The sequence below is a fragment of the Pinus tabuliformis genome, chromosome 3_2 (assembly GCF_031772625.1).
Source record: "Pinus tabuliformis cultivar Carrire ecotype Pingquan chromosome 3_2, CPIR1, whole genome shotgun sequence".
NCBI lineage: Eukaryota > Viridiplantae > Streptophyta > Pinopsida > Pinales > Pinaceae > Pinus > Pinus tabuliformis.
Window position 1 is genome coordinate 350,148,324 of NC_142302.1, and position 19,309 is coordinate 350,167,632.

Consider the following 19,309-nt stretch of genomic DNA (forward strand, 5'->3'; position numbering starts at 1 on the left):
CGAGTGTTATCCGAGAGATACATGAGGCATAACATCACTCCCATCAATGGTGAGAACGAACCATTGGCATTCGCAGAGCTCATGTTCGGCAATTGCCTCTTGGAAACAACGTTGCGCTGTTATCTCGCACAGCCAGCTCTAACCCCACCAGACATGCTGTTGGGTCTCCTTCCTTGCCCAACTGATGGAAATGAAACTTTTACAGCGCATTGTAACACTAGTAGCAGTAGTAGTACCAGCAGTAGAAGTAGTAGAAGCACCTTGAACAATTCGTGTACAGACGAGGTGTGGAAAATGTATTTTGACGGATCAAAGACACATGATGGCTTTGGAGCCGGGTGTATCTTGATTGACCCAAAGCATAGGAAACACTTGGTCTCGAGCTGCTTGGAGTTCGAGGGAACAAAAAACATTGCTAAATATGAAGCACTCATGTTGGGCTTGCAAAAGGCCATTAGCCTCAACGTTGCTACGCTCAAAGTGGTAGGTGATGCAAAAATCGTGGTACGACATGTACGTAAAACCATACACTATTTATCACCTCATCTCAAAAGTTACCAACAAGAGGTATGGTGACTAATCTCTAACTTCCAAGCATTAAATACCATTGTTATGCCAAGAACACATAATGTAGTTGCCGATACCTTAGCAAACGCAACTACTAGCGTATCACCACTTAGGGATAGATTTACTATTGAAATTTTGTATAAGCCTTCTATCCCTAATAACATAACTAATCTACTCCTTTTTTACGATGATCAACAGATACTGCACTTTATGGACAGTTGATGCCTTCAAGAACATAGTGGCTAACGAAGATGAGCACGAGCAGTTCCTGCAAGCTATAGCTGATGACAAGAAAGGAAACCTCATCCCCAAGGGTGTGGTTTCACTCAAAAGGCTCTATGACTTGCCAAATCGCTTTCACGGGTCAAGAAACATCAAAACCCACAGTTCCACCGTGATGAACGAATAGAGCAATCTGGGAACAGACCACGATCCGAAGTTCGTTAGTCTTGGTATGTGTTGCACACCACAGGAGCAACAAGTTTTTGTCTGCTTGTTCAAACAGTACCGGGATATGTCCGCGTGGGTACCTGACGGCTTGAGTACATACGACACGCGAATAATCCAACAAGTGATTCCAATCAAAGAAGGGGTCAAGACTGACAAGACATTGCAGAAAAACTGAGGAAAGTACATCCGTCACTTGAACCCCTTATACAGAAAGAACTGACTAAGTTGTTGGATGCTCGGATCACTTACAGAGTTTGTTATTTTACATGGGTTTCTAATTTAAGTTCTGTACATAAGAAATTCAGGGGAATCCGCTTATGCATTGATTTCTGAAACTTGAACCGCTTCCAGAACAAAAACAACTACCCCGTGTTGTCATCAGAACCTATGTTACACGCAGTATCTGGAGCAGGAATCTTGTCTTTGCTTAATGGTCTTTCGAGATACCCCCAGGTTTCGGTAGCGGAACCTGATAGCCTGATACTGGTTCAGGAGAAGATTGGCCCACACACGTACTCTCTGCAATCACTTGGCAGGAGGGTTGACAACCTTCCTGTCAATGGCCAAGATCTCAAACACTGTTTTCAGTAGGTCGGGTTGCGCCCCGCGCCATGTACATAGTCTGTTTACTACTTGTTTTTTTCCGCTTTGCTTACTATTTTTGTTTTGTTTTGTTTTGTTTGCTTAGTTTCATGTTATTTTTGTTTTTGTAAATAAGTGTTGCCCTTTACTGAGTTTTGGCTTTTGAATGAGTATGTGGCTGAGATCTGAAGAGTCTCGTGACACTACAGCACTTGGCTAGTCCTACGTCCGTCTTCTCTGTGCTTGGTTATAACCTTCGACCGATGAAGTCTTGATGGAAATTGCGATCCATCTGCAAGGGAAGCTTTGGTCCAACCATGAACCTGTGTCCACACTGGGAAACCCCATGCCTATACTCAGCCTTCACCTCTATGTGTTCGAGCTCATCCAACTAGTAGAAACGGAGAAGGGGAAAATCTAAATGAGCAAACCTATGTTCGAGGTCTTACATGCTTCTCTGAAGGAATAACCTCTTTTGCTCTCAATAAGTCAGGATCCCTCTTTCGCCCCAAAAACAAATAAGTGCCTATGTACAGTCCTCTTTTAAAAATACAAAGGCGCAAGGAGAGAAAGGCTTCCTGCTCAAAGAGGTGAAGCATGCAACTCCACTGGGTAATTGACCAGGCTCGATGGAAGTGGAGCAATGCGTGTGTTCTTGCGTGACTCCTTTGGGTACTGTCCAGCCCTGTTGGCAGCGGAGCAACACCATAGATGAAAACTTATACTTTGAAATTTTTTAACTAGCAAGCCAAATTACCCTTCCCGATTTCGAAACATTGTGATCAAGCTGAAACTTGTTGTTGTGTTTGACTAAGTTGGCGAAAGGTGAACCATGTCTGTCCATGGGGTAAGTGAGGAAGTCGAAGTAACCTGCACAACGATTCAATACTCCCTGAAAGACCAAGGCCCTGTGTTGTCAATGGAACAAAACAGAGAAGCTGGAGTTCAACCCGTGTGTCGCCAAGTGTTGAAGCGGCTGCAACACCCTCCAAACTTTTGGCTTGCATCCAATTTTGGAGCCTTCCTTGGGTTTTTACTTGATGTTTGCAAACACTCAGGCTCATCCTGTGAGCTCGTGTTGAGTCTTTGCACCCTCCTCGCTTGACCATTCATCGGACGTCTTTTAGCATGTTGGTCACAATGTCATGCTCGCAGCCATGTTTTGGATATGCACAAGGTCCGTCTTCATGTGTACAAGTTGTATTCACTATGTAAACATCTGTCGCACTCACACACAGAGTTGTATGCAATGTCGCACAAGTGTCATTGTGTTTGTTCAACGATCTATCACAAGTGTCATGCTTGTCGCTCGCATTGTCAGTTAGTCACACTGAGTTTATGTTGTCTTGATGGTTCGAGGTGTCTTATCGTCAAGTCATGTTGCGTGTGTTTTCGTAAGGTCATGCATGTACGAAGTCACTCCTTCACACACTTAGTCATTTTTTTGAAGCTATGTCAACCAGACCAACCACAACAGCTGGACCTCTGTTGAGCTGCACTGCGCAGTTTCATCCCTCAGTGAAGATGTACTGCGGCCCAAAATTGCGCAGAGCTTGAGGCTACCTTCCAGCCAGTCTGCACTACGCAATCCTAAATCAACCCTACCGAATGTCACCCAGAATAGCGCAGAAGTTTCTCAACGAGCCATCTCAACCTACGCTGCCCACAAGTAAATCAACCAAACCTCCAGTTGGTCAACCAGAGAGTTTGATCGGGCAATGACCCTGAACGTCACTCCAAAAAATTGCGCAGAAGCTGCCAAGAATGCCCTCTTCCACTAACTGGAGAAATTGCGCAGACATGCCGGACAGACACCCATTGTCTATCACTGCACTGCCCTAAAAAATTGCCCAGGTTTTCCAACCAATCACCATGTTAGCCGGCCTGTTACTGCTCCTGAAAACTGCACAATTTTCATGAGAAGTTTCCCAGCTGCCTAGCATCCCGCTCAGCTCAGAAACTGTGCAGAGATGTCCAGTAGGTCAGCCTCCTAGCTCTACGCAGTTTTGCCAACAGCCTCCCATAGCCCACTGCCAGCTCCCCAGAAAAATTGCGCAGTTTTTGCCAACAGCCCATTGCTAGCTCCCTAGAGAAATTGTACAGTTTTGCTGCTAGTTTCCCCCTATTGCTTGCACTGTCTCCCTAAAAAATTTGCATAGATCTGCCCTCCAGCAGAGCCAGATCCTGCAAACAGTCACTGCCGATCCGGACTGCCCATCTTAGCCTCCCAGTGACCTCTGCGTAATTTTCATGGACAGTGCCCGGAGCCCACATCTCAGCTTGAAATGTGCCTTTGCGAAGTTTCAGAGCCTTGTCCTCTCTCTTGGTCACCTGCGTTCGAAAGCGAAAGACAATGCATCATGGTAGACTAGGAGATTTCGAGATTTTATGTCATCTCGTCATGAGTGATTGCAGAGACAAGTACATGGATGAGACATGGCGCGACGACGAATGGGATGAACAAGAAGCGGATGCAAGGAGACTTGTTCGCGAACGGACGAACACATGGAGCATGCCATAGTACAAGCAATGGAGAAACATGCACGTGCAACATCAAGCGAACACCAAGACCATCGAAGACTCCGCACACCTTGCCATGCGAAGGTGAAGCTATGATACACCAAGAGCACATCTATCACTCAGCAGCACTGCAACTCAACGTGCACACCACCAGCGACATGAACATACCAACTCTGTCGTGTCGAGTGATGTCATGAGTCATCTCGGCCACATAACCTGTATTAAGACAGTTGAACTATTTCGGTTGTTCTAATACATATGCTTCCGAAAATGTGTTGTATAAGTTGTTAACGATGTCTCGCCCATGTGGGCTATCCCGCCGGACGCTCGACATAACCATTCTCATAAACTTGTTGTAACGACCATCGCACTCATGTGGACTACTCCGCTGGGTGTTGTACGTGCTATCCGTTCACTATGTGTTTGTGACTGTTGCATCCATGTGGACTTCTCCGCCGGAAGCTGTGCATGTCCTATTGTGTTGTGTGTCTCTGACAGAGTTGAGACTATTCCCTTTCAATTTGAGACTCACTTCCACCCTTTCCATATGCGGTGAAAGAACCTTGACACAAGTAACACTAAGCACTCGCTAGACACGTGAACCTTGTTGTTCGAAGACAAAGCAAACCACTCTCATGTGCTAACAAGCAAGAGCTAAGGCAAACCTTTAAGACAATGGCAATTAGGCCATTGTACCGAATGGGACTCCTACACCAAACAGTGTGAGGTCTAGTTGGTACTTCATACCAGGGAGATCCCCTGAATGTTGGCAGGTCCAGCACCGTCAACATAACCTTAGCTCATTAGGGTTTGGTGGAATGAGTGATTCTACATTGGAACCCTAGCTCATTGGGGTTTGGTGGAATGTGTGAGCAAGACCCTTACATTGTCTTAAAATGTTTTGTTTGATATGTGTGTGTTTGTCTGATCAAACCCTAGTGTAATAAAAATGATAGTGTGTCTAACTCTTATTTGATATCGTTGTGAAGTTGGGTTTGACGAACACAAAATATGAAACATATTTGCATGATGATGAAATTTAGGATATATAGATATGTCCTTTTGATTGAAACCCTAGCTTGGTCTAGGTGAGACGTATTAATGTATTGGACATATGATATGGTTATGTATGGTTATGAATTCCTAGATATGTGTTGACCTAGTCATTGATGGTCATGAGTTTTAGGATTTAAGGGAAGTCCTTGTTTGAGATTCTAGGATGATGATATCTGAAAATCTAGGGTGTTAATAGCTAAACCCTAGTGAAGTTAAAATTGTCTAGTATGTGTGATATAACAATCTGAAATTTATTAGATGATTGTTGAAAATGAAATTCTAGTGTTTTCAGTTAGATCCTAGTAGTAACTTTGTCTAGTGAGAAATGTAACAATCCGAGATCTATCCATGTAAAGATTGTTGAGATTGTGGAAATGGAATTCTAAGGTCTTGAAATTAAACCTTAGTCAAAGTAAAATCTTTGGAATATGATGATTTGAGATTTGTATAAGATTGTTGAATTTGTAAAAATTGGAATTCTAGGGTTTTGGAGTTGAACCTTAGTCGAAGTAGAAATCTCTTATAAGTGTTGACTATATGATATTTTGAGATTTTTGAAGAGATTGTTGAAATCTGAATTTTGGTTGAGTTTGATGATTGCTTGGAAATCTAGGGTTTGTAAACTAACCCTAGTGGTAGCTGGTCATGTTAGTGACTGTTTGATGCTTGATTAAAAATCTAGGAGTTGGAAATAACCCTAGTGGAAGTTGTTCAAGTTAATGACTAAGTTGTGATTGACTTTGATGGATTTGTTTGAAATCTAAGATTTATATGAATCCTTAGTGAAAAGTCTAACATATGTATTTTGAAAGGTTGTTAGATGCTTTGAAGATCTATATTTGTTTTCAATTGTTTCTAGGGTTTTCTATATGTTGTAGTAAGGTATGTCATACCTTTGGAAGACACATTGAAACCCTAGATGGAATGAATGATCTTATGAAGGAGTCTAGGGTGTATAAAGTCCCTAGCAAGATGTTGAAGAGTATATGTATATTGTTTGTAATTAAAGTTTGGGTATCTGATATATATAATGATGAAATGCTTCCGTGATTCTAATATGGCTAACATCATGCTTCTTTAGATTTGGTTGTACTTGCTATCTAAGTTGTGCAGGTACACAATCTTCAACTTGGTGAAGATGCTCGATGTGACAAGCAAGCTGTGCTGGTACACAATCTTCAACTTGATGAAGATGCTTGATGTGACAAGCATGATGAGGATGATAATAACTATGATGAAATGGTTGGAAGCCACGAAAGATTCTCCTATGTCGAAAAAGAAGAAGTTGATATCCCAGAGGAAGCATGAATAGAAGAGATCTCCCTAAGCTTAAGAGGGAGTCCGGATAGAAGAGGTGCTTCTTGGTTAAGTGGGAGTGACAGATATGGTTCTCTACTTCATGTGTCACGCACTAGACCAAGACTAACAACTGTAAGTTTGAGTGAAGGCCATGAACAGGAAAACGAAATTGAAGAATGCAATTTGAAGTGCTGCTGAAAGAAGGAAAGCAAGATCCGGCTGAAGAATATGTTGTTGCATATGAAGTAGGAAGAAAAATGTATGATTGAGGAATCTTCTGTCAAAGATTCGGTTGATAGTCCTATTATGGAAAGTTGAGAAGCAACATTTGTTGCCTAGAAGACCTTGGAGATTTGTGTTTGATTCTATACATGTGAAAGTATGTTATTGATTGGGGTTGTGTTTGTACATGTGAATCTCTCAAAGGATTTGACAACATGTTGGTTACTAATCAGTTTGGCTGGGAGAGATTGGTTATTCTTGATCTATTGGATCAAGGGGTGTTGAGGCTTTGCGAGTGAAGCATTGCCTGGGGAGACATCTGGCTGACACTTTGTGTTGATGTTTGAATCCCCGAAGTTGGAAAGGTGGTGTTGATTATTGAGCTTTGTTTTGGATACACACCTGGATTTTTGGGTTGATGGTTAGCAAGTAAGCTTGATGGTACCTAGAGGGGCTGAAAGCTTGAGTCCACCTTAGTCCCACTTGGATAGATTTCCCTGGTCAGGAATCTAGTCCATGGCATTGCAGTGCCTAAATTGTTGAGTGACTGGTTGGATAGATTCCCTGGTCAGGAATCTAGTCCATGGCATTGCGGTGCCTAAAGTTCTTCATGGTTCACATAGTTTGAGCTCTTCCATTGTATTTGTACATTATGAATACCTCCCTAGCTAAGAGGGAGTGTTGGAAATTGTAACTATGTTCAGTCTTCAATAATGTACTTGAGTCATTATGTAATGTACTTGTCAAAAGAATAAAGAAAAGAAATTTTATTATTATTATTATTATTATTATTGTGATTGTGACTTATTAAAGCATGGGTTTCATGTTTGGGTCACTATGTTTTAGGTCAAAGTCCCCATTGAGGACTTCTAGTATTTATTCTGAGTCTATAGAATTATTGCACATTTAAAGAGACCCTTCTTGGGCTTTTGAACATGTAAAAAGGTTAAGTATTGAGTCAAATATGAATTATGTAACCTCCACACCATGTCATCCTAAGTGAAGACAAGTCGGCCTAAGGACCCATTTAACCCCACAAGAAGCCTATAAAAGGAAGGACATCGAATTCATTTGGGGCATCACTTCTCATTCTCTCTCCACTGGGTAGAAGTGCGAAAATCTGTTTGCTGGGCAGAAGTGCAAAGTAGGAAGTTGGGAAAGTCTGTTGTCAGGAAGCCGAAGTGAATGCGAGTTTGGGTGAGTCTAAGGAGAAGAGAAAAATCGAAATTTTGGTGGTGGTCTCACTCTGTTTTGTGCTTTGGGTTGGGAGATCGAAGTCTTCCAAGTTGGACTACTGTTAGAAGTTGTTGGCTGCTGAAAGTGGCTGCATAGTTGAAGTTACTGGGAACTTGGAAGAGGTCAATCTTCTGGAGGGAAGGTTTGGTCTTTGTCTAGGGTGAAGAGTCTCAAAGAATACTATTGAAAGGAAGAATTACTTTGAATGGGTTTTCCCCTCGAGGGGGGTTTTTCCTTGGCATGTGCCTACATCCTATGTTCATTGTTTTATGTGTTGTTGCTTTTGGTAATTGCGTGATGAACTAAAGAAAGAAGATATGAAGAATCGTAATAATAAGAAACATCACAAGTAATTATCAAGATCAAGAAAATATTTATTGCCTTTCTGATTTTCCAACAAGGAATACTTACTGAGCTGATAGTGATCACTGATAACACTCCCATGTGCATGCATATTGTCTAGGTCACCTAGGGAGGCTTTGCACTAGGTGCTATATTTTTCCATAACACTTCCCATAAAGTGTGACAAGATTTCTCACAAGCAAGGGTGTCCATCTTCCAAGTCTTCTTTCTAGCTCACATAGTCCATCCATATGTTTTTGGGGCCTTGGATTCAATCTATAAGTAAGGCACTCCATCAATGATGCAACACAAAGGTAATGTAGGCCAAGTAGTCGTGCCTCCAAATATATGTCAAATGTGCCTGATGTTGAAAAATGTGTAACTAGGTTCGGTCTTCATAAATATGAAATGTACTTTTGATTCTTGTATATTGTAAAATGAAAGAAAAAATATTATTGTTATTTTTGGAGCATGGGTTTCATGCTCAAGGTCTTTATTTTAGAGGTCAAGCATCCATTGAGTGCTTCTAGGGTTTGTCCTAGGTCAAAAAGTCAAAAGCGTCATTGTCATATGTTGAAGACCCCTTAAGGCACATTGTAACTTGTAAAAGGAATTATATTTTTATTTTAAAGTGTCAAGAAACATTCCAAGATCAGGTCAGCCTGCCAGCAAAGAAGTCAGCGTAATTTGAGGAACTTCGTCCACCTTGGAAGCCTATATATAAAAGGGAACTCGACCTCTTAGAGAGACAATTCATTTTCTCATCAAGTGAGCGAAGAAGAAGAAGAAAGAGGCTAGCGAAGGAAAAAGGAAGACGAAGATCAAGTGTTTGGGCTATTCTCTCTCTCTCCTCACACGTGCGAAGGAGGGAAGCTAGGGTTTCTGCTATTGGGTTAGGGTTTTGCTGCTGCAGGATCGAACTTGGAAGAAGTGCAGAAAGAAGATCGAAGGAGGGCTCATTAGGTCATCCTCAAGCCCTAGAAGAGAAAGAAAGTCAAGAGAAGGTCTGAAGAAGTCTTGGACGGTAGAAATAAGCTCACATGTGTGGAAGCGGCTGCTGTTGGGTGGGACGAAAATTTCAAACCTGTAGTAGAGGCCAAAATTCTGTTGCTGGTGGTCGAAGTTGTGTTGTTGGAAGAGATTTGACTGGTTTTGACTTGGACAAGGAAAGCACATCATCAAGAAGGTTGGACTTGGTCTTGGATGGGTGTTAGTCTTGGTCTAGAGGGCTTGGGATTTGTCAATTGAAGAATCTATAAGAAGAGAAGAGATTTATAGGCTTTCCTCTCAACCAGAGAGGTTTTGGCCCTGGCTTGCAATCTATATCCTATGTTCTTGTGTACTATTGTTCTTCTTGTTTTGGTAGTTGTTTGATGATAAGAACAAACATAATAATAAGAGAAGAAGCTAATAAGTAAGAAAAATTAAAATGACATCACAAGCAATTATCATAGAAAGAGAAATGAGAGAGGTTTTGGCCCTGGCTTGCAGTCTATATCCTGTGTTCTTGTGTACTATTGTCCTTCTTGTTTTGGTAGCTGTTTGATGATAAGAATGAACATAATAATAAGAAAAGAAGCCAATAAGTAAGAAAAATTAAAATGACATCACAAGCAATTATCATAGAAAGCGAAATCATCCTAACTACTGCCCTATATAGTATAGATTTCTCAACACCTGAATGGAATATCAATGGTGAAATATGCCTTCAAATAAGTGTCAAATGTGCTCAAATGGAACCGCAATGATGAAATGTCTCCAAATTCGTGGAAGTGCCTTTATCAATCAAATATAACCTCTTTATGCTTTGTTCTTCAATTGGAAAATTAGTAAAATGGTGCTCAGGAAAGATAGGATAAGGTGCATACCCTCCAAGTTTCTCCAAACAATCTATAATTGTCACTAAGCTCCAATGGATTCCCACTGTGTTGGTGAGAGAAAGATACTCATGAAAATGCATAATAATCTGTGCATTTTCATGGGGGGGTAATACAGCCTAATTTGCAGTTCCCTAAGAATGATAAGTGGAATACACTAAAGAAAAATATTAATGATAGGTTAGATGATGCTTAGTAGGAAAGGATAGAGAAAGTCAAAGAAGAAGCAAAAAGGAGATGAGTAAAATTCAAGTCAATTTGAGGGTGAACCTGGTGTGGGAATGGTCAGATCGTGTTACATGTCAATCTGATGGGCCAAGAATTCAGAAGATTTGGAAATGCACAGGGCATGTGGAAGAAAAAATGACTTGGATAAACCAGCATAGATCTATCTTAACCCTATATCTATAGAGTGTCGAGAAGGATCCAAAATATAAAACTGAAATGAAAACATCTTGGTGCTTGAAAGATCCAGGTTTGAGATGGATTTGTTCTAGTTTTATATTTATGTACAAATTCGTTTGTTTGTTTGCATTACAGACCTCAATTTTTTTATTTTATTTTTTGCATTATGGACCTCAGCCCTCAGCCTTTTTTCATTTTGGTTTATAAGTGTTACACACATGAATGTGACATGTGTCATCCATACTACACTGCAAAGTGGACCTTTCTTCTCTTGGTGCAATGAACAATATATGTAGTTGATGTAAATGCTTTGTATGTAGCAAGAAGTTGAATAGGAATAGGAGTTGACATGGTAACGATGTTGCTTGGTATGTCTAAACACAGTCTCTCATATGCAAAGTATTAAAGCGATTATGTAATAAATTTTGTAATTCAAGTTAAACTATAATATGAAATTGAATTAAATCATATTTTCCGAGTCTGCATTCTGTTTTGTGATATTGGAGATACTATGAGTTACTGGAATTTTTTTCTGTATTTGTTATGCAAAATTGTAATTGAAACACTCCTAAATTTACCTTCATCTTGTTGGTTAAATCCTTACCATGTGAGCTGTCTAAAGTGGAAAATATCTTTCACTGGTTCAGTGAGATCAAATGCTAAACATGCACAACTATCACTAATGTGATTATAAAGCCCCAAGCTTTCATATCTCGTTTTCACTAACAATGTATTGCAGGGATTTTCAGCATGTAAATTAGACATATATAGAGGTAACGCGTTCACCTAGCATCCATAATGGCTACTTTGCAAAATTGAGAAACCCTCCTAGATACCCGGCGTGCTATTGCTAGGGACTCCAAATCATGGCCACCTCATCACATGGTCAAACAGTAAACTGGAAAAACCTTTTCAGTTGAATACTGAGGACTCTCAACCAAGGTCCTCCATGTCCATAATATATTGCTATTATACAATCTACATGGGGAGTACTTTTGTGGAAATAACCTGTCTTTGTGCGGGCAACAATCCTTTCTACATTCTCATTACAAATGCCAACGCCTAGTGACAGTTTCAGTTGACGAATTAACTTCAACTAAACAATAGGAAGAGTTTCCAAAGAAATGATATGTGACTTGGTGCCATCACCTTAGATGTATGCATACACAGCATTGGATTGCATAAATGCTTACCAGACCATAGAAAATATGAGATTTTTATTGCAAGATCCTAAATAACTGACTTCCCAAACCACCTAAATTTCATTTGCAGTGAGATAATTAGCAGGAAAAAAAATAATTGTCAAGACAAATGACCAGGTACGGAAAGAGCGGGTGAGTTATGATTCCATTTTTTATTCCGTCAGGTTGCTTTGATGCTGTCCTCCATTTTGATGTAATGAGTAACTTTCACATTATTAATCTGCTTGCATTATAATCTCTTCACATCGTCTCTAAGAAAATCATCCACCAACTAATTTGTTATTTCAATTTGTATGGTTCATGTTTTCTTTGGACTTTATGAAGTGAAGTTGAAATTATGTTGCAGGACACTGTTCTCCCACTATCATCTGCTGCAATGGCCCTTCCACCTGCAGCTATTCGAGGAGATTGGGGTGTTCTCTTGACTGCAGTAGCACGTTATGCACCTTCTCTCCTGGAGTCTTTTATCAAGATGGGACCTCAAGGAGCACTTTCTGCAACTAAGCTGCTTCGTCCTTTCTCAGAGATTCTTGACTCGTTGGATATAAAAGATCCATTTATACGTAACTGGTTGGATCTACTTTGTTTTCTGCTTTCAGGATTAAAAGCCGATGGGACACTAGCTGCAGAAATTGTATGTTCTTAAGTCACTTGCCTTTAATTTTATACAAGCCAATTGGTCTCTACACACCCCTGGTCCCTATGCTTTTACTTAAGTTTTTTGACATATCATGTTGAAAAGGAAAAGGAAGCACAAAACTTAAAAGCACATTCTTTTCAGAGGGCAACTGTTTTGTCTTTATTGTTGCTTTTCTCATATTTTTTATTCCATCCTCCTTGGCCATCATGTTTTCCATATTTATTTCATCCAATGACACAATTCTACATTTCCCTTTCCAGGTGTATATGTTTGCAGAATGGTATAAGCCAGGTTCTGTTCTTGAATACCCTCTTCATGGTTCTGGAGCAATAGTCAATGCACTTGTTCGGGGACTGGAAAAATTTGGAGGAAGGCTTTCCCTAGGTTCTCATGTTGAAGAAATTGTTATTGAAGGTGGTCGAGCTGTTGGTGTCAAGCTGACAAGTGGACTTGTAAGTGTGTGAAATTGTTGAAAGACAACATATACTATATTCTCAAGATTAGGGAATCAGTTGACCATTCAATATTATATAATCTGTTGTTATACTTTTGTTGCAGTTTATAAAAGCAAAGAAGGCTGTCGTCAGTAATGCATCAATGTGGGACACCACGAAATTGCTACCTACAGCTGCAATGCCGAATGCTTATCAGGAAAAAGTGAAAAAAACACCCCAATGTGACTCTTTCATGCATCTCCATCTTGGTTTTGATGCAATGGTAAACATGACTTCTCCTAATTGATCTGATTTGATTTAATTCCCTCTAAATCACAATTATTTACTGCTTCTAATATCCTCCTTGGGAAATCCCAAGAAGGTCAATTAGACTTAAAAGAGACAACGAAATCTGCCAGTTTTGCTGATATCATATGGAAACCAGTATTAAGATATTTTGCTATCAGAAAAACCAGTGTACAAATTCCCCAAATACATAATGGGTGAACGATTCCTAACTTTCCTAGCTTCTTGCTTTCCTATGGTAATCTATCTCTCATCCAAGGTCTACAATTTCCTCTACCTTGAACTAATTTTGGTCAATTTCAGATTGGTTTTGGTTCACAAGGAGAATGCAACATAAAATCTAGAGCATGAAAATATGAATGATAGTATGATTGGAGTCAATGGAAATAAAGAGTTGAGGGAAATAATGGTTGACATGGGAAGTGAAGTACTCTTACACTTATTATGATTGTAATCAGCCTACTCATCAATAACTACATAGATAGACTTCACCATCAACCTCTACACGCATTCAGTGATTGGGTTTCTAAGTCAATGGAGGTGGATAGCTCATTTAAGGCACATGATGGAGAAAGATGAGTTCACATTGTCACTTGGTAATAGGAGGATTTACATTCCCATAGACCCAATTTCATCTTCCCTGATGAACTCACAACCCCTATTGTGCTCTCCATAGCCATATTGGACCATTACATATTATATGTTAGCGTTAATATTTACATAGTTTGAGTTCATCGTGGCAAGTCTATCACGTGATCCATAGAAGTATATTCACATCATATACATTCCTAGCCATTCACTAATGAGGCCTTTGTATTGACCTCGACACTGGAATTTGTATTAGCATATTGATATAAGGTCATTTATTTAAGCTTACATGGCTTGACTCTGGTCATTATAACCATTCATTTACACTTTATACATAATCTGATCCAATACATTCCACATGTCAAAACCGAATAATTACATGGTTTTACAGTTTTTTAAATACAAAATGTGTCAATCTCTTGGGCGTCCACCTTCTATGAACGCTACTGTATCAATTCTTGCAAAATTTTATATTTACATGCTAAATAAACATTTGCTGTTGTTTTTATATCACAGGACATTCCAAAGGATCTAGAACTGCATCATATTGTTGTAAATGACTGGAAGCCAGGGGTGGATGCTCAGCAAAACGTTGTGCTCATTTCAATACCGAGTGTGGTAAGTCCACATTTAGCGCCTAAGGGAAAGCATGTACTTCATGCATACACCCCTGGAACAGAACCATATGATCTGTGGGTTGGATTGGATCGTAAAAGTGCAGAATACAAGAAGCTCAAGGCTGAGCGCTCTGAGGTAAGCAAGTTACTCTGCAATACGTTTGGCATATTATAGATATATAGCCTTAGCTGTGCACTGCCAACAGATTGTCTTCCCAAACGCATATTAAGTTTGATCTAGAGTTCACGCAGCAGCTTTTGCCGGTGGTGGATGCTTGTTCAAATCCCAATGGCCACAATTCATGACAGAACCCCATCCTGCCACATGAACGTCTGTCTCTAAAAGAACGAGGTGCTTTAACATTGCGATCTAGACAATGATCTATAGCGAATCATAAATGTTTTGCCAAACTACAAATACTGCCCAATGAATTGACTGGTGTCAAAGTGGTTGTGTAATTTCCCCAAAAATTTAAATTTTGTTGCAGATGATAATCAATATTGGCCTTTCAGATTCCTTAGAAAACCAGGTCTTCTAACACATTGAACTAAGGGATGATCTTGATTAAGTTGTCTTTTTATTTATTTAATTTACAGATGGTGCCATGTGAACTTAGCAAACAGTAGTACCCATGTGTGTTGCGCGATTTCATGTGGGTTTCTTGCACATAACAGTTTGAATTGCATGCCAGGTGATGTGGAGAGCCGTGGAACGTGTACTCGGACCTGGATTTTCTCGAGAAAAATGTGAGGTGAAGTTGGTTGGTACACCACTGACACACCAACGGTTTCTTCGGCGGAATAGAGGTACATATGGGCCTGCAATTCGTGCAGGAGAAGAATCATTTCCTGGGCAAGGAACGCCCATTCAGCAGCTTTACTGTTGTGGGGATTCCACATTTCCGGGCATTGGGGTTCCTGCCGTGGCAGCGAGTGGTTCCATTGTGGCTAATTCTCTGGTCTCTGTTTCAGAACATACAAAGCTTTTGGATGCCATAGGGATCTGATGATTATGGAAAGGTATATATTTATATTCTGTAATTTATCCTTCAATGCTATTTGGGATTTTCGATGCCTGCCTGCCTGCCTGCCTGTATATTCAGTCTACAGAAACAAATATACTTTGTACTATAGTTTCTATACGTGATACTGCAAATACCCCTGACATCTCTGTCCTTTAGAGGTTTTAGAATGTGATGGAGAGGATATTGAAAGTGAAGCCCTCGATCAAACATGAACGAGTTTGAATTGCTTTTGTTGCTCCAATAGATGTCTTCAGGGATTTTCACGGATGGACGTTCATGTGTTTGTTCAAATAGTTGTTTTTCCAATGGTCGAGGTTTAATACAAATCGAATAACAGTATAACAGTAGTTTCTCATTATGTCAACAATTCACTAATGTTTAAGAAAGTTTAAGATCTCCTTGCAACAAATACAAGAATGCTTTTACAAATCACCTTGGTTTAAATGGCTATGGTTTAATACAAATTATATAACAGTAGTTTCCTATATGTCAACAATATACAAATTTTAAAATGTTTTTGGTGATATTTTGCATCAATACCATGGATTCTTATAGGTACATATCATTACCATCTTGAAATAAAAGATTCTACGGATAAGATGTTATTGATTGTGCATTATGGTAAGAGATTACATTTTCTCGATCTTGTTATCTAAACACTCCTACCATGGAGTTCGAAGATGGGTCTCCTCCAAAAGAATCCATGACTTCCACTAATTTAGTTTATCCGTGTTGATAATTTTTAGCTTCATATAATCCAATTTGTGTAACATATGAATTTCACTAATTTAGTTTATCTGTGTCGATAATTTTTAGTTTCATATAATCCAATTTGTGTAACATATATAATTAGCAATTGCCCCTAAAGGTGCAAAGATACACTGAAGGAATAGAAAATTTGGGGAAAAAAATCATGAACTATTTTTCCTTATATCAAATGGAGTGGGGAAAAAAATTCTCATGGCAAAGCAAGAAAAAAATAATTTAAAAACAAATAGATGAATTGTTCTCCTCTATATATTCGTCCGTTGAATGGATGGTAGCAGGTGAAGAAAAACCTACAAAATGGAAAGTAGATGTTGATATTGATTGAAGCATCTAATAACTGATGTTGATATTGATTGAAGCATCCAACAAGTTTGTGATTATATATTTTATAAAATTAAATTCAGGATTTCTATAAACTGATGTCGAAACTGATACTGATAATCAGGATTTCGAGAGACTAATATTGATATTGGATGAGGTATACAACAAATTTGTAAGTATGTATTTTATAATATTAAGATCAAGATTTCCAGAAGTTGATATATCCAATTAATTTCCAGAAATTGATATACTACACAAGTTTGAGTGAAGAGCAGAATTAGCAGGACTTTGGCGAACATAAAGAGTTTTTAAGCAGGGTAGTCTTGTCATTCCCACATTTTCTAGGACTCAGACATCAAAATTCTTAGGAGAATCTAACCACTGTAAATGATAATGTCTCACATGACCACTATGAAACTTCCTCTTCATAATAGATTGGGTAAACTTGGGAAGTCTAGTTTGATTATGATCCGAACAAAGAAAGAGTTAAACAATCGAGCATCGCATAATGAGGATGAAATGCCTACCCAACAATTGTGTGCTTTATCCATATAAGATAAAAGAATATTGGGAAAATAAAGTCATCATGACACAGGATCATTGCCAAAGAATTAGTTCTTATACCATTGATAAAATGATCACTACATATCTATATATGATCATAATATGGAATGGATCAGTTAATGTATCTTAAATGATTGATTAGGCAATCCGGATACGTCAGATTAACATGGATGATTGAGGATTTCCTAAAATAGGAGGAAGTTGGAGAAAATGTCCTTTCATCTTTCCGGCGGGGGGATTGAATCATTACCTTATTTATTATCTATTTATTTCCGAAAGATTGAACTGTTCGTACCCAAAAAAAAAATTCGTAAGGAAGTTTCTATTGACTCATTTTCTTAATTAGAACCAAGAGGTCTCATAGGAAAGATGGCCGAGTGGTTCAAGTCGTAGCATTGGAACTACTAAGGATGAAGACAAAGACGAGGTACAAGGTCAAGCATTGAAGCCAGGATGACTTTAGGGGAGTTAGGGATGTTGTGCAGCTTGCCATATTTCCCTTACAACATCCATATTTCCTTCTTCACTGCTTACGGCTTGTGATTCAGGGTTTTTGTCCTGCCTTGAGACTATGTGATTTTCCTCAGGGATTCGAAGGGCAATGGATGCATTTGTTGGGTAAAAGTTATGGCTTGAAGAAGGTTCTTGGAAACAAGGAAAGCTCTTATCATCTTGGAAGGTTTTAAGGGACGTGGAGTCCATATTTTGTTGTCATTCTAGTGATACAGAGCTCCATTGTCTATGGTGTAGTTGGATTATTGAAATTTCTTATGGGTTGGCATTTTATTAGAGATGTGATTTCCTTCCTTAAGTGTTCGGCCTTATATTCGAGTGATAGTGCCTTTGTGAATTGTATTATGCCCATAAGATTTTCCCATTATATTCATGGTAAGGGAAGTTTATAATCAACCATTTATCCATTTCCAATGACCCCTGTTCCAACATAATCTCCTTGTTTACTAATGAATGAACAGTTAAATGCAATTGCCTAAATTTATTGTTAATAATCTTTTAATAATCAAACAAATACATTTTTCAAATAATATTCACTAAAAATTAAGCTAAATCCTCTACATCTTTAAAACGACTTATTTATATTTTTATTAATTAATAAATACATCAAATTACATATTGCTTATACTTATATACTTTTATGTACTTACTTTTCCCATTATTTACTATTTCTTTTAACTAACTTGATACGTCTTATATAGAATTCGAACTACATACGACAAGATTGCATGGCTTCTCACCAACCAAGAGTTGTATAGTTCTATTATCGAATCCCATGATGGCTAGGGCTTCAAAATACCTTTGTCATCCACTATCCATTTCCAAACAAAACCCCCATTGTTGTAGCGTATGGTTCAATTTTCCCTTCCTTTTACGTTGTTCTTTCCTTAATTTCCACCAATAATCTTTCTTGCTTGGCTTGCCTTGAGCGAAATTTAGAGATAACTAACAGAGCATCTGAATTTGCACTATGAAATTATGAAATTAATGTTTATTTGATTTATATATAGAAATCATGGCTTCTAAGAGCCCAAATTTATTGTCTAGTCCATGCGGTGGAAGCTTTAGCTTTACTATAGAAGCATGACAGGTTCCTTATTGTCATGTATAGTCTTGTCGTGTTCAAGGACAGAAGTTTCTCCAAGAGCCTGAAATTTTTGTCTAATCCATGTGATGGAAGCTTTACTACAGAGGCATGGCAGATTCCTTATTGTCATGCATAGTCATGTCATGTTTAAGGACGAATGTTTTGCTAAGGTTTTCGTAGCGTGGCTTGACCACTGTTTTAGAAATCAATGGTTGAAAATCAAAATAGCAGTGACAGTTGTATTGTGGAAAACGAAAATGTAGACGATGGTCGGCAGCCAACTGATTCAAAAGAGACACCTTCGGTGTAATTAAATGACCTTCTTGGGTCTTTAAGTATGTTGGATCATTTAGAGATATTTTAAGATGAATTTATTAACCTAATATGATCTTAATGGTTTTTTATTATTGCATAGTCTTTGAACTATGTTGTCAACGAGATGTAGTTTGAGTGGTTGTGAGGAAAATAAGCCCTTCCCACCTATGTTCAAATCCTACTTTGTGATGTTCTTTCTCTTAGAAAACCTAATTTTGATGTGTTATATATGATCTATTCATGATTTGTTGTCCTGGCCTTGTCCCCTAGAGAATTTGATGCCTACTATGGGTACCATTCTTAGAATGATGAAGTGCCCAAAAAATTTCCCCAACGAAAAGGTTAAAAAAAAGTATTATCATAAGAGCATCAT

The 19,309-nt window shown here is 38.8% G+C and overlaps 1 protein-coding gene across 2 annotated transcripts in view; it reads left to right on the forward strand.

The window, feature by feature from the left end:
* Positions 1 to 15,631, forward strand: part of LOC149180910 (FAD/NAD(P)-binding oxidoreductase family protein) — a 443,523-nt gene extending 427,892 nt beyond the window's left edge. For both annotated transcript variants that reach the window (XM_089416384.1, XM_089416383.1), the window contains 5 exons: positions 12,105 to 12,392; positions 12,659 to 12,850; positions 12,957 to 13,115; positions 14,243 to 14,479; positions 15,036 to 15,631. In XM_089416384.1, the coding sequence (XP_089272510.1) occupies positions 12,105 to 12,392; positions 12,659 to 12,850; positions 12,957 to 13,115; positions 14,243 to 14,479; positions 15,036 to 15,350 (1,191 nt within the window). In that variant the 3' untranslated portion in view covers positions 15,351 to 15,631. The remainder of the gene's footprint in view (positions 1 to 12,104; positions 12,393 to 12,658; positions 12,851 to 12,956; positions 13,116 to 14,242; positions 14,480 to 15,035) is intronic.
* Positions 15,632 to 19,309: the final 3,678 nt, after the last annotated feature.